The 14874-nt window shown below is 38.4% G+C and overlaps 3 protein-coding genes across 3 annotated transcripts in view; all 3 read right to left on the bottom strand.

The window, feature by feature from the left end:
- Positions 1-810, bottom strand: part of LOC109973161 (C-X-C motif chemokine 10-like) — a 6601-nt gene extending 5791 nt beyond the window's left edge. The window contains exon 1 of the mRNA XM_020622548.1: positions 725-810. The gene's annotated coding sequence lies outside the window, so the exon portion shown is untranslated. The remainder of the gene's footprint in view (positions 1-724) is intronic.
- A 4944-nt stretch (positions 811-5754) lies between these two features.
- Positions 5755-9888, bottom strand: LOC109973142 (C-X-C motif chemokine 6-like). The gene is made up of 5 exons (XM_020622506.1): positions 9666-9888; positions 9388-9508; positions 9115-9192; positions 8834-8970; positions 5755-5800 (listed from the first exon to the last, which is right to left on the bottom strand). Exons 1-4 carry the CDS (start codon positions 9727-9729, stop codon positions 8889-8891), a joined length of 345 nt encoding a protein of 114 aa, XP_020478162.1. The 5' UTR covers positions 9730-9888; the 3' UTR covers positions 5755-5800; positions 8834-8888.
- LOC109973141 (C-X-C motif chemokine 6-like) lies at positions 5802-6825 on the bottom strand. Its single transcript, XM_020622505.1, has 4 exons — positions 6632-6825; positions 6354-6474; positions 6081-6158; positions 5802-5936 (listed from the first exon to the last, which is right to left on the bottom strand). Exons 1-4 carry the CDS (start codon positions 6693-6695, stop codon positions 5855-5857), a joined length of 345 nt encoding a protein of 114 aa, XP_020478161.1. The 5' UTR covers positions 6696-6825; the 3' UTR covers positions 5802-5854.
- Positions 9889-14874: the final 4986 nt, after the last annotated feature.

Below are 14874 nucleotides of genomic sequence, written 5' to 3'. Positions count from 1 at the left end.
ATATGTATACACATAGCGAGAGAGAGAAAATAGATTAACTATCTAGCTATATATACTGTACATATCTAGATAACAGTTACACAAGCCACCCTCTTTACCCACATACCCATGAACTTATTTACCAATGAACCCCAAAACATACAAAGCCTATAATATATTCTCTTTTTGCACCAGTCCCACGTGAAAATGACATCTGTCTGAATTTGTAGAGCACATGTCATAAATGTAGCAGCACCAATTAAATGTTTCATAACACAAAATATAAGTGAAGGGTATATATATAGGGTTACAATCAGACATGCTAAATAAGAAACATGGTCTTCAGCATGAGTTCATGTTTATTTCATATTTTACTGTCAGCTTGAAACCATACAACCATGTAGTGTAGTCGAACAGGAATTTGCATGGCAAATTAAATTCCAAACAATCCATGAACGTCTTGATTGCACTTCATTTTATAGACCACTAGATGTCCTACTCGAGCACTGTGTCATTGAAGCCTCGAGTAATGAACCATTTTTTTGTTAACACTGTGTGGAAGCTTCAACAAAGCCTCGATCAGCCATTACTATACATTGCACCGAGTGAGTGACGTTTCTAGCAAAGCTTCTCTTCAGCAGACATGGAAAACTCGGGAATTCCCCGTTCAAATGGAATGCAGCTTAAGCTATCAAGTTGTTTCTTAATCAAACATATTCTGTACAGATTAAATAAGTAAACTCACCTCAACTTTGTTCTTCTCTCTGTTCAAAACAGCGCATCCAGTTCTGTTCGCGCTCTTTACTACAGAAAATAGCTAAAGCCAATGAGAACGTAGGAAACGGGGTCACATGCTGAGGGATGGCCAATGAGAGTGAAGAGCAAAGGACAAGATTGGTTGGTTGTCAGGGCATAAGCGGACTGTCTTTTCAGAAGCGGACAGTCTCAACACATAAACACGAAGTTTTCCTGTAACTTAATAATAGGTAAGTTTAGGGCCATTGTTTTAATTATTACTCATTCAATTCTGAGAAATAAAGGTTTTCTGTTAGTGTTGGAGCACGTGATGTGGATGTGTTTATGAGTTTGAATGCACGTACTTGCTATAAACACGAAAGACTAAATTGAATTAGGAGTAGGGGGTGGTGTGTGAGACACCAATAAAGGTAGAAAAACATTTTAAAGGTAAGACCTAACAATCCTTTGTGGTTCACACTATGTGTGCCTGTTCATATGAGACAGATATGGGCAACATAAGCTCAACAACAATCCGACCACGTGTGGCATGGACATATCTGGGCCATATAAACCAAACCACAATCGGGCCACATGTGGCATGTCATCATATACACAGTGCCATCATGGCCAGATGTGGCCTACATCTGGTTGACATACCACTTGTCATGCCCGCAGTGCAGGCTTGACACCAGATCTGGCCCACACCTGTCTGCTATGTGGGCTGTTTCAGTTGTAGTGGCTAAAAATAAACAAGGTTTCAGAGGTAATAGTATGTAGTTCATATTTAGATATTATTTGTGATAGTTGTGTAAAGATGTAAGGCTGAGCTAAGTGTGTACAGAAGCTTGATCTGTTTCTGGCGCAGGCAAGAATATCTTGGGCTGTGTCCCCCTTGTTTAACCTATGGGTCAACATCCTGAGTGACTTCCTCCTCAGATAGGGAATGGATATACTGTAGCTGTAGCCTTTTGTGAACTGTTCGTGTTCTCTGTTCAGGGTTAGAAAAAGGAAATGTGCGCTAGGTCAATGCGACCTAGAAGTTCGTGTACTGGACAGTTTAGACAATGCTCGGAAGAAGGAGTGTGTGGGTAGCTGGCATGGGACCGCGTCTTCATGGCTCAGGCCATGGAGGGCTGTGTAAGTGCGAGCAGATAAAAAGCTGGGTTAGAGAGGAAGGAGAGGAATTAAGGATGGTGCGGCAGCCTTGAGTGAGCTTAGACCCAGCCGGCTGGGGGGGGCACTGAATTAAGACTGACAACTGACTGTGGGTTGACAGAAAGACTGACTCGTGACCAACAACAACTGACTGGACTGACGCTTTTGACAATCTTCTTATTTAATGCTTTACTCATCACATTGCAGGAGGAGAGTCTCTGTTCTCTGTTTCCGTAACTACAAGATTATCTGTTTAAATATTACTCTATTCAGAATGATCCTTTAAATTGGGATGGTTTGTCTGAATTAATTTAGTCGGCATCACACTCTAGCCACGACAGATTCTGATTCTGCTACTATCCCCATCTACCTTGTTTTTTTTTTTGTTTGTTTTTTTTACCTGTGTGTGTATATGTATTGCAAAATATGTGTGTGTATGGTCTTCACCAACCTGTGTACATGACTACATGGTTGGACCCTGGACAAACTGTTGTCAAAAAGTCAGGATGTCCCTCTAATGTTTCTCTTCTGTCCTGACAGTTTGCTCACCGTCTTGTTTGTCCAAATATGCACAGAGCCAACATCACTAATTCTTCCTAATTTCAGCTTCAACCAACACATTCTTAGCATGAACAAAAAGCTCGTAAGTGTAAAACAATAAGTTTAATACAAAGTGAATGGATATGTTATGGTTGCGGATCGGTGCACTCCCAGCCAGCCCTGGGACCACCAACAACTCTTCCCCGGCAGGTGCTAGAGTCCACTCCCGGCGGTGAGCATTACTTAAGGAGAGCCTTGGTGTGATCTCTCGATGTCCAGTAAGTATTCAGTACGCTTCTGATGTGACCTGTGCTTCTTTTTGCCTTGGTGATTTGTTAGGGTGATTTTTATTTTTATGCACTTATGAATGGTTTTATTTTATAGCACACATAAGTTTACATACGTATATGTCACAGTTATGTTTACATAGTTATGTATAATTATGTGTTCACTGAACCACTGGTCAACTGTTGTATTAGTCACTGAAGCACTCTTCAACATTATAGTGTCTTGTTCACTAAATCAGTGAATCTCCTTAGATTTACAGCTCTGGCTAAGAGGGTCCACAGTTAATTTATTATCTCCACCTGGCTAATGGGCCAGACTTGTATGTCACAGTTATGTTTACATAGTTATGTATAATCTTGTTTGTCCAAATATGCACAGAGCCAACATCACTAATTCTTCCTAATTTCAGCTTCAACCAACACATTCTTAGCATGAACAAAAAGCTTGTAAGTGTAAAACAATAAGTTTAATACAAAGTGAATGGATATGTTATGATATTTATTATCTCCACCTGGCTAATGGGCCAGAGGAGTTATAGTTCATTGGGATTCCTAGGATAGTAAACAGAGATTAGATCTGAAGCCAGGAAGAGGAGAAAACTTCAAAGGTATACACACACACAGGCAGAGCAGTTAGTTGGAAACAAAGGAAGAAGTAAGTGTCTATGTAGGAATTAAGACAGTATAGGTATGCCTCCCCTTCCTAGGGGGCTGTCCATGACCATTGGAGCAGAGAGGACGATTGGAGGATGGACGGAATGAAGGACCAATCACGGGAGAGTTAAGTTTAAACCACGGCTTCTCTCCAACAGTTTTTGACCAATCAGATAGTAACAACTTTTCATACAAATATTGTATACCGGTAAGTTGAGGGCACTCTTTTCTGTTTATCCTAAACAGGGAAGATTCATGTGCACATGTTCATTTTGATACGTTAATGCATAATACATTTCACATAGTGAAATATATATCTTTTTATTAGTCTTCTCTTTTCAAAATAAAAGAACTCTCCTCACAGATTCCAGTGTTGTTTCATGTGTGTTTTCTGAACTGAACCGAACGGTGAATTGAACTGTGAACTGAACTATTTGCTTTCTGCCAGAGGAAATCCCCTGAGTATTTTTTTTTAGTATGAACTACTATTTCTGGGGAATTGATTCTTGTCTCTGCTTTACTGAATCCTGCTGTCTTCTCGCCAGTTCGAGTTTTTCTAGGATGATCCTGTGGAACTGTATGCAACTCGACTACACTCAAAAAAGTGAACTTCATGACATGCTCAATTAATGAAATGCATCGGTGTCCAAATTAATTAATACACCCGTGTTAGCTTTTAAAACACAACCCACTTTAGTAGGTTAAACTAAAACTGAGAACTTGTTATCATCACAAAAGCCACTTGATTTAATACAACGTAACCTAGGTTGAGTGAATCCATTCAGTTCCTATTTTCTTCTGAAATTAGTGGTCATGTGACCTAGCTTGTTTGAGTTTCCATAGGACAGACATTTCACATGCTCAGTAGCTCACGTCTTTTGCTGATGCACCAGCGGCTGTGCATTGTGGCTGTTCATAAGTCAGGAAAGGGCTATAAGACCATATCTAAATGTTTTGAAGTTCCAGTAGCTACAGTGCAAAGTATTGTGGCGCTCCACTGGTTCGGATGAGTGGACCTGGTCTGACCCTATCCTATACTGGGACATCTAACTATCCAGCTGTGTGCTGGCACCTAGACTGACAAGGAGGAGAACACCATCTCTGTCTTTTCTTGGCTTTATTCAGGCATACAAAAACAAGAAAGAAAAGGGTTGCAAAACGCAGCACTATGTGCTCACTGGAAAAAGTAACAAAACAGAACATTACAGGTCTCTTCCCGAACTTCACCATCGCCCACCAACAGAACCAACACAGCACGTCCACCTGTCATCCCTCTTATACCCTCCCGCACCTGTTCCTCCCCCCATCCCACATTGGCCAGAACAGCGCAGCATTTAGCAGAAAACAGCGGTAACCAATACAAGCACATTATTTGAACATTACGGCTGCACCCACTTAACACAGTATAATGCCTCTAAGTATACCTCTAAGTATAATGTGGTCCAGTACAACATCACTTCTATGACCTGAATAATAAACATAATTGAATTCATACCTTTATGATAATTTCACTAAACACAGATGTTAAGACAGCATTGTTGCATTGAACTGCATACAGATGTACAGAGTACCTAACAAAGTGGCCTTGGAGTATATATGGCAATGTTGAAGGAATTACAGAACACATAGGTTGTATAGCACATGAGGATGTCATAAAGCTAGACAGAGCGACCAGCCTAGTTACAATGATGAATGGGTGTGCATTTAGCCATGCTTTTCTAGACTTGTGGGGACCCATAACCTGCAGCCTGTGGAGACTGGATGCTCGTCCACACAATGTAAATCATGGAGATGACGTATAGCTAGGTTTAGGTTAAGCGTTAGTGTAAAAGGGTAGGCAAGTTGTGTGTGTCGGTGTATGATGGGTGTAAAGCATTACCGTTGGCAGGTTATTGGCCCTGAATCCCACCATCTGTGTGCAGCTTCACTGTGCTCTGTTATCTGATTTATCTACTGTAAGTAGGAGTAAGACCCATTAATCAAATCTAGAAGACACTTTATAGTGTAACTCCCTCTGACATTGTACTGGGGGCAACCTAAGCCTGACTGAGATCACAGGATACGGGCACTGAAACACATAGTATACTATACTGTATTTTAGGCATTGGCAGCCCTGAACCACAAGATAGCACTGTTGATACAGGATGTAGGATATCAGAAAACAGACTTGTAACAGAAAACAAGCACTCAGTGCTCTGTTGAGTTTTCTTTTATTATTTACATTATAATGCAAAAAAGTTTACAACACATAGATAGATTTGAAATTTGTTTTGAGCATATGTGTGACAAGACAAACAGTGACAACATTCATACAGTCATTTCATTCATGTAGTAGTTCAGATCTATTTACAAAAACAATTTGAAACTAACAAACAGAAGTCATCATAAATAGATGAAAAGGTTTCATTCATTTGTCTACATTCAGTGAAGGTGCCTTTGTTGGGGGGGTAACAGGTCATAAGAGCTTCTTGCTGATCAACGGAGTTTATCTAAGTCTGGAATCAGGCGCGAGCTGCGTTGGTGCTGCCCGGGCTGGTAGTGAGCTTACGTGGGATGGCTGTATTAGTGGTGTTCCCTTTCTTTCTAGAAAGTCCAATACCAGAAGTGCATATGTTAGACATATTACAGCAGAGGGGAGAGAACTCTGTACTACTCATTACTGTTATTTCTATCAAATACTGTACGGTGGTCATGATATTCTGAAGATGAATCTGTAAATACACTCACATGATTTTATTCAGGAGTCTTTTCACTTTGTCCAAACTGGGGTTCAAGCAATAGCGGAAGTTGTTGCTGGTGGTGACACTGTTGAAATGGACAATAGAGATGAGTTCAGTTGGAGGCATTTAGGTACTGTAAACACGGTTGTAGACATTTTGTAGTATCATGTAATTTGAATTACAGCAAATCTATATCAAATAGTCTATCTGAAACATTAAATCGATAAATAACATCGTTTTTTTCCTCACACATTCATTTTAAAAATGTTGTGTATCTTACACAATCTCCACTCTGTCACAAAAGATGGTTGCTGGGTAGATCTGGATGTCCTTGACTGGAGATTTGCCGATGAGATTTGCCCTGACACGCTGACACAGACACTGATTCTCTGATTCATTGACTAGAGATAAAGATAAGAGGGGAAAAAAATCAGAATCAAAATTCTTTTGACCAAAGAAGTGCAGCTCACAGCCAACAATATTAATCAAAAGATATAAAGCAAACTTCATGTTGTCTATACAAGTCCAAAATGATAAAAAATATGGATAAAAACTTACGCTGGGCTTTGGAGATGCAGACCATGACAGCCAGGAGCAGAAACACTTTAATGAAGCTGGCCATTGTGGGTTTCCTCTTGGTCAAGATGACACCGGTGTTGGAAAGAATCTTGGTCTTTGAGGCAAAGATGATGGACAGAGGGTGAAGTAAGTGCAGCTAGTGAGAATAGCTAGTATTTGTTGTGAGAAGCCCTGTGAGGGGTAGAGGCTGCGGGTCACCTTAAATGCTGTTCAGCCTCTTATGTCACCCTTCCTGTGATGAAGGGAAATTTTTTAAAGTGGAAAGTGAAACTTGAAAGGCCATAAAAAAAAAAGCTCGCTCATACTCGCCCTCCCCTCTGGTTGTGTCAAGCTTCTCTAATTATTTCTATATTTTGTTCACATTAAATACATAATTATGAGTGAGAATAGAAATGTAAAATTATAAAACAGTAGGCTAACTTGTTGCATCTGAAAGCTGCATGTGCAATTATGCTTGGACTTGTTCTTACACTGTAAAAAATCATATGATTATTGAACAGATCTTTTTGGATATTGAGCACATTTTATTTATTATTTTGAAGGAAAAGATGCAAACAAATGGGTTATGTCAAAATAATAAAAAAGAAAGGAAGGAAAAGATTTTATTTGTCAGTACCATTTTACACTTTATTAACAACTTGGTAAAAAAGATTTTAGATGGAATTTTTTTCTAAAATCCAGTTGGTTTAGTAGATATGTGTGGGCTGTTTTACATATCTCTACACAAAGTGTAGGCTGGTGATCTTTATGAGATCAACATCTCTTGTCTAAGTAAGTGCATCTGTGGTTAACACCTTTAGCAGCAAAATCAAATGAGCGAGTGCTTGGAAAAAATGAAGGTACGATTTCATTTCTTTCCGCTGTAGCTGCTACTGTTAATTGTCCTAACATTTGTGGTGTGAGTTAATCAGTAATATCAGTCTTATCTGATAAACTCCATTTTCATTTCCTCATTGGCTTGTGCATTTTGTTAACACCACTATCACATAAATCCGATGCCCTACTCAGTTCAAGGGTTTGAAAGTAAACACTCAGTTTCAGAAGAAAGCTTAGTTTTAGTTTTAGTTCCTCTTTCCATCTCTGTAAAAAGTGATATCCCATAACAACGTTTTTTCCTTTTTCTTTTCTTCCATATTTAGACCACAAAGCAGAAATAAAAAAAAAAACGCGAGGCCAAAGGGTAAAGAATACAGGAATTACACTGAATTATTACTACTTTCCTGTGAAGTACTACAAATATGTTCTGAAGGGTATTAGGGAACATGTGACTGAGGATAATAAAGAACAATAAAAAAAAACAGCAGAAGTTGGCTGTTATCACTGAAAAAAGCCGGTTTCTGTCTTGTAAAATCAGTAGTTCTTCAAACAACAACAAACATGTTTTAACCGGCTAGTTCATCCAAACTAAATGAATTCAATATTTTTTCAATATAAGAAGATATTACTTGCCCAGGTTCTGAGACATGTGTCTACTTTGGGGTGAAGACAGAATAGTTTAGATATCTCAAAGTAGATAACTAAATAAAGATTTAGATATCTCAAAACCTGGGCAACTAAAACCAAAACTAGCAAATTGGTGACAGCACATTTGAATACAATCTTGTGGTTTTTGTGAGCGTGCTGGAGCATTTTGTGTATCTTCAAAATAATCATATTTGGAGATACAGTGAGAAGTGGCAAACCTGAGACAGTTTACACTGGACCTCAAAATTGGTTTTATAGTAAAAATGCATTTTTGCTTAATGTTTCAAGGAACAGGCTTAAGTTCTTTGGAAATCTGTTGAAGCCGAGCTGTGCTAATTTAAGATACAGGGGTCTTTCCTCACAGGAACGTGAAAGGGAGTTTCATCTATTGCTGCACATGATACAGGCTAAACAGTGGTCAGATGGTCAGCAGGAGTGACTTCTCTGAAATGGTCCTTGTCACAGAAGAGAACTTATAGTCAACATGAAATCCTACTACAATACAACAGATGAGTGTATAAAACTGAGTCACACTAAGAATTACTACTGTTCTCACCTCTGCTACAGTCACTTTCAGTCTGACAGACTGCCTGCACTCAGCAAGCTTTATACATCCCGTCAATTAATATTTAATTGGTTTTACTCCTTAAGGCCTGGAGTTCAAGTACACCAGCTCACATCGATACAAACGTACAGCTCGTTCCTGTACTCGGGGGGGGTAACAGGTCATAAGAGCTTCTTGCTGATCAACGGAGTTTATCTAAGTCTGGAATCAGGCGCGAGCTGCGTTGGTGCTGCCCGGGCTGGTAGTGAGGTTACGTGGGATGGCTGTATTAGTGGTGTTCCCTTTCTTTCTAGAAAGTCCAATACCAGAAGTGCATATGTTAGACATATTACAGCAGAGGGGAGAGAACTCTGTACTACTCATTACTGTTATTTCTATCAAATACTGTACGGTGGTCATGGTATTCTGAAGGTGAATCTGTAAATACACTCACATGATTTTATTCAGGAGTCTTTTCACTTTGTCCAAACTGGGGTTCAAGCAATAGCGGAAGTTGTTGCTGGTGGTGACACTGTTGAAATGGACAATAGAGATGAGTTCAGTTGGAGGCATTTAGGTACTGTAAACACGGTTGTAGACATTTTGTAGTATCATGTAATTTGAATTACAGCAAATCTATATCAAATAGTCTATCTGAAACATTAATTCGATAAATAACATCGTTTTTTTCCTCACACATTCATTTTAAAAATTTTGTGTATCTTACACAATCTCCACTCTGTCACAAAAGATGGTTGCTGGGTAGATCTGGATGTCCTTGACTGGAGATTTGCCGATGAGATTTGCCCTGACACGCTGACACAGACACTGATTCTTTGATTCATTGACTAGAAATAAAGATAAGAGGGGAAAAAAATCAGAATCAAAATTCTTTTGACCAAAGAAGTGCAGCTCACAGCCAACAATATTAATCAAAAGATATAAAGCAAACTTCATGTTGTCTATACAAGTCCAAAATGATAAAAAATATGGATAAAAACTTACGCTGGGCTTTGGAGATGCAGACCATGACAGCCAGGAGCAGAAACACTTTAATGAAGCTGGCCATTGTGGGTTTCCTCTTGGTCAAGATGACACCGGTGTTGGAAAGAATCTTGGTCTTTGAGGCAAAGATGATGGACAGAGGGTGAAGTAAGTGCAGCTAGTGAGAATAGCTAGTATTTGTTGTGAGAAGCCCTGTGAGGGGTAGAGGCTGAGGGTCGCCTTAAATACTGTTCTTATGAAGGGTTCTTATGTCACCCTTCCTGTGATGAAGGGAATTTTTTAAAGTGGAAAGTGAAACTTGAAAGGTCATAAAAAAAAGCTCGCTCTGGTTGTGTCAAGCGTCTCTAATTATTTCTATATTTTGTTTACATTAAATACATAATTATGAGTGAGAATAGAAATGTAAAATTATAAAACAGTAGGCTAACTTGTTGCATCTGAAAGCTGCATGTGCAATTATGCTTGGACTTGTTCTTACACTGTAAAAAATCATATGATTATTGAACAGATCTTTTTGGATATTGAGCACATTTTATTTATTATTTTGAAGGAAAAGATGCAAACAAATGGGTTATGTCAAAATAATAAAAAAGAAAGGAAGGAAAAGATTTTATTTGTCAGTACCATTTTACACTTTATTAACAACTTGGTAAAAAAGATTTTAGATGGAATTTTTTTCTAAAATCCAGTTGGTTTAGTAGATATGTGTGGGCTGTTTTACATATCTCTACACAAAGTGTAGGCTGGTGATCTTTATGAGATCAACATCTCTTGTCTAAGTAAGTGCATCTGTGGTTAACACCTTTAGCAGCAAAATCAAATGAGCGAGTGCTTGGAAAAAATGAAGGTACGATTTCATTTCTTTCCGCTGTAGCTGCTACTGTTAATTGTCCTGACAATTGTGGTGTGAGTTAATCAGTAGAATCAGTCTTATCTGATAAACTCCATTTTCATTTCCTCATTGGCTTGTGCATTTTGTTAACACCACTATCACATAAATCCGATGCCCTACTCAGTTCAAGGGTTTGAAAGTAAACACTCAGTTTCAGAAGAAAGCTTAGTTTTAGTTTTAGTTCCTCTTTCCATCTCTGTAAAAAGTGATATCCCATAACAACGTTTTTTCCTTTTTCTTTTCTTCCATATTTAGACCACAAAGCAGAAATAAAAAAAAAAACGCGAGGCCAAAGGGTAAAGAATACAGGAATTACACTGAATTATTACTACTTTCCTGTGAAGTACTACAAATATGTTCTGAAGGGTATTAGGGAACATGTGACTGAGGATAATAAAGAACAATAAAAAAAAACAGCAGAAGTTGGCTGTTATCACTGAAAAAAGCCGGTTTCTGTCTTGTAAAATCAGTAGTTCTTCAAACAACAACAAACATGTTTTAACCGGCTAGTTCATCCAAACTAAATGAATTCAATATTTTTTCAATATAAGAAGATATTACTTGCCCAGGTTCTGAGACATGTGTCTACTTTGGGGTGAAGACAGAATAGTTTAGATATCTCAAAGTAGATAACTAAATAAAGATTTAGATATCTCAAAACCTGGGCAACTAAAACCAAAACTAGCAAATTGGTGACAGCACATTTGAATACAATCTTGTGGTTTTTGTGAGCGTGCTGGAGCATTTTGTGTATCTTCAAAATAATCATATTTGGAGATACAGTGAGAAGTGGCAAACCTGAGACAGTTTACACTGGACCTCAAAATTGGTTTTATAGTAAAAATGCATTTTTGCTTAATGTTTCAAGGAACAGGCTTAAGTTCTTTGGAAATCTGTTGAAGCCGAGCTGTGCTAATTTAAGATACAGGGGTCTTTCCTCACAGGAACGTGAAAGGGAGTTTCATCTATTGCTGCACATGATACAGGCTAAACAGTGGTCAGATGGTCAGCAGGAGTGACTTCTCTGAAATGGTCCTTGTCACAGAAGAGAACTTATAGTCAACATGAAATCCTACTACAATACAACAGATGAGTGTATAAAACTGAGTCACACTAAGAATTACTACTGTTCTCACCTCTGCTACAGTCACTTTCAGTCTGACAGACTGCCTGCACTCAGCAAGCTTTATACATCCCGTCAATTAATATTTAATTGGTTTTACTCCTTAAGGCCTGGAGTTCAAGTACACCAGCTCACATCGATACAAACGTACAGCTCGTTCCTGTACTCGCTTGCTGGCACAGGAACAAAAATGAACGGTCTGAGGTCCAGCTCTGTGTATTGTACATATATGACTATTAGTATGGTTAACGGAAAACAGTTGTCTTGTATTTTCCACTTTCCCTAATGGCTGTGCGGAGAGTGAATGTGAGTGGGTATGCAAGGGGATTACCATTTATACCCATCTTAAATAATTCATGCTTCTTTTGTATGAAGCAACACATCTCTTCACTAAAAGCAAATACCGCAGTGTGGCTCCATGCAAGACAGGAACTTATAGTGTCACAGCAGAGCCTCTTCCTCTGCGGGCTTAGGGTACGCATCCTGGAGTGGTTGCACTTCTCATTTCATTTAACATGACTTCTACACTGGGCAGACAAGCTATGACGAACAACTAAGTGATTAGTGTCAAAAAGTGAAAAATTATTGAATTGGAAAGGGTATTCACATTCTTAAGTAAAGTGGGAAAAGTCTTTGTATTATTTTTTACAAGTAGCTTCTGCAATGGACTTGTAGAGTTTATTCACACAAACTGTTGCCGAACAAAGAGAGTTGTGTTTTTGTGTTGCTGAATTGCTGGTGTAGGTCAAAAGGATACTCAGTAGTTTCAGTTGATATTATGACCTTTCCTTCTTTGTGTGGTTCCTATGGTTGATACCTACTACAGTCTGGGTGAGATGATACCCTATTTGTTAAAGGTCCCATCTTATTTAGTTTTTAGGTAAATAAATTATTGGTAACAATAATGTTGTTTTACAAATACACATAATTGGAACAATAACCATTTTTAACCTCACAGGCACTGCAGAAATAACAAGAGTAGTCAGAGTGTGCATGTACCCCGTCAAGGCACAACATTCACTCATACAAATGGGTACCTTGTGAAAAATGAGATCAGAACAACACAAAATGTCCTAAAATCCTTGGTAATCTTTTATACTGTGCATTTTACCTGAACATCTCAGGGTTCTATCTTCATTCTAGGTCAAGATATGACAGAAAATATGCATTGAATGGGGGTTTCAGTGTAAAATTTGAATGGATTAAATCTGGTCTGGTGATAGACATCACCACCCTACATATGTGTGTCAAATGATATGAATTTTTAAAATTTGACCCCACTTTAAAAATAGGGATTCTTGTGATTTTTGTTATTTTTATGACCTTGACCTCTGACCTTTTTCAACCAAAATCTAATCACTTCTAGGGTTTGTCCCCCACCAATATCAGTACCAAATATGCTGATGAGTTACCCAGTTGTTTGTGTGTAATAACAACGTTTTTTCCTTTTTCTTTTCTTCCATATTTAGACCACAAAGCAGAAATAAAAAAAAAAACGCGAGGCCAAAGGGTAAAGAATACAGGAATTACACTGAATTATTACTACTTTCCTGTGAAGTACTACAAATATGTTCTGAAGGGTATTAGGGAACATGTGACCGAGGATAATAAAGAACAATAAAAAAAAACAGCAGAAGTTGGCTGTTATCACTGAAAAAAGCCGGTTTCTGTCTTGTAAAATCAGTAGTTCTTCAAACAACAACAAACATGTTTTAACCGGCTAGTTCATCCAAACTAAATGAATTCAATATTTTTTCAATATAAGAAGATATTACTTGCCCAGGTTCTGAGACATGTGTCTACTTTGGGGTGAAGACAGAATAGTTTAGATATCTCAAAGTAGATAACTAAATAAAGATTTAGATATCTCAAAACCTGGGCAACTAAAACCAAAACTAGCAAATTGGTGACAGCACATTTGAATACAATCTTGTGGTTTTTGTGAGCGTGCTGGAGCATTTTGTGTATCTTCAAAATAATCATATTTGGAGATACAGTGAGAAGTGGCAAACCTGAGACAGTTTACACTGGACCTCAAAATTGGTTTTATAGTAAAAATGCATTTTTGCTTAATGTTTCAAGGAACAGGCTTAAGTTCTTTGGAAATCTGTTGAAGCCGAGCTGTGCTAATTTAAGATACAGGGGTCTTTCCTCACAGGAACGTGAAAGGGAGTTTCATCTATTGCTGCACATGATACAGGCTAAACAGTGGTCAGATGGTCAGCAGGAGTGACTTCTCTGAAATGGTCCTTGTCACAGAAGAGAACTTATAGTCAACATGAAATCCTACTACAATACAACAGATGAGTGTATAAAACTGAGTCACACTAAGAATTACTACTGTTCTCACCTCTGCTACAGTCACTTTCAGTCTGACAGACTGCCTGCACTCAGCAAGCTTTATACATCCCGTCAATTAATATTTAATTGGTTTTACTCCTTAAGGCCTGGAGTTCAAGTACACCAGCTCACATCGATACAAACGTACAGCTCGTTCCTGTACTCGCTTGCTGGCACAGGAACAAAAATGAACGGTCTGAGGTCCAGCTCTGTGTATTGTACATATATGACTATTAGTATGGTTAACGGAAAACAGTTGTCTTGTATTTTCCACTTTCCCTAATGGCTGTGCGGAGAGTGAATGTGAGTGGGTATGCAAGGGGATTACCATTTATACCCATCTTAAATAATTCATGCTTCTTTTGTATGAAGCAACACATCTCTTCACTAAAAGCAAATACCGCAGTGTGGCTCCATGCAAGACAGGAACTTATAGTGTCACAGCAGAGCCTCTTCCTCTGCGGGCTTAGGGTACGCATCCTGGAGTGGTTGCACTTCTCATTTCATTTAACATGACTTCTACACTGGGCAGACAAGCTATGACGAACAACTAAGTGATTAGTGTCAAAAAGTGAAAAATTATTGAATTGGAAAGGGTATTCACATTCTTAAGTAAAGTGGGAAAAGTCTTTGTATTATTTTTTACAAGTAGCTTCTGCAATGGACTTGTAGAGTTTATTCACACAAACTGTTGCCGAACAAAGAGAGTTGTGTTTTTGTGTTGCTGAATTGCTGGTGTAGGTCAAAAGGATACTCAGTAGTTTCAGTTGATATTATGACCTTTCCTTCTTTGTGTGGTTCCTATGGTTGATACCTACTACAGTCTGGGTGAGATGATACCCTATTTGTTAAAG

Source organism: Monopterus albus, unplaced genomic scaffold, assembly GCF_001952655.1.
Source record: "Monopterus albus unplaced genomic scaffold, M_albus_1.0 scaffold282.1, whole genome shotgun sequence".
NCBI lineage: Eukaryota > Metazoa > Chordata > Actinopteri > Synbranchiformes > Synbranchidae > Monopterus > Monopterus albus.
The sequence above is the reverse complement of the archived record's forward strand: the minus strand, read 5'-3'. Positions and strand labels throughout refer to the sequence as shown.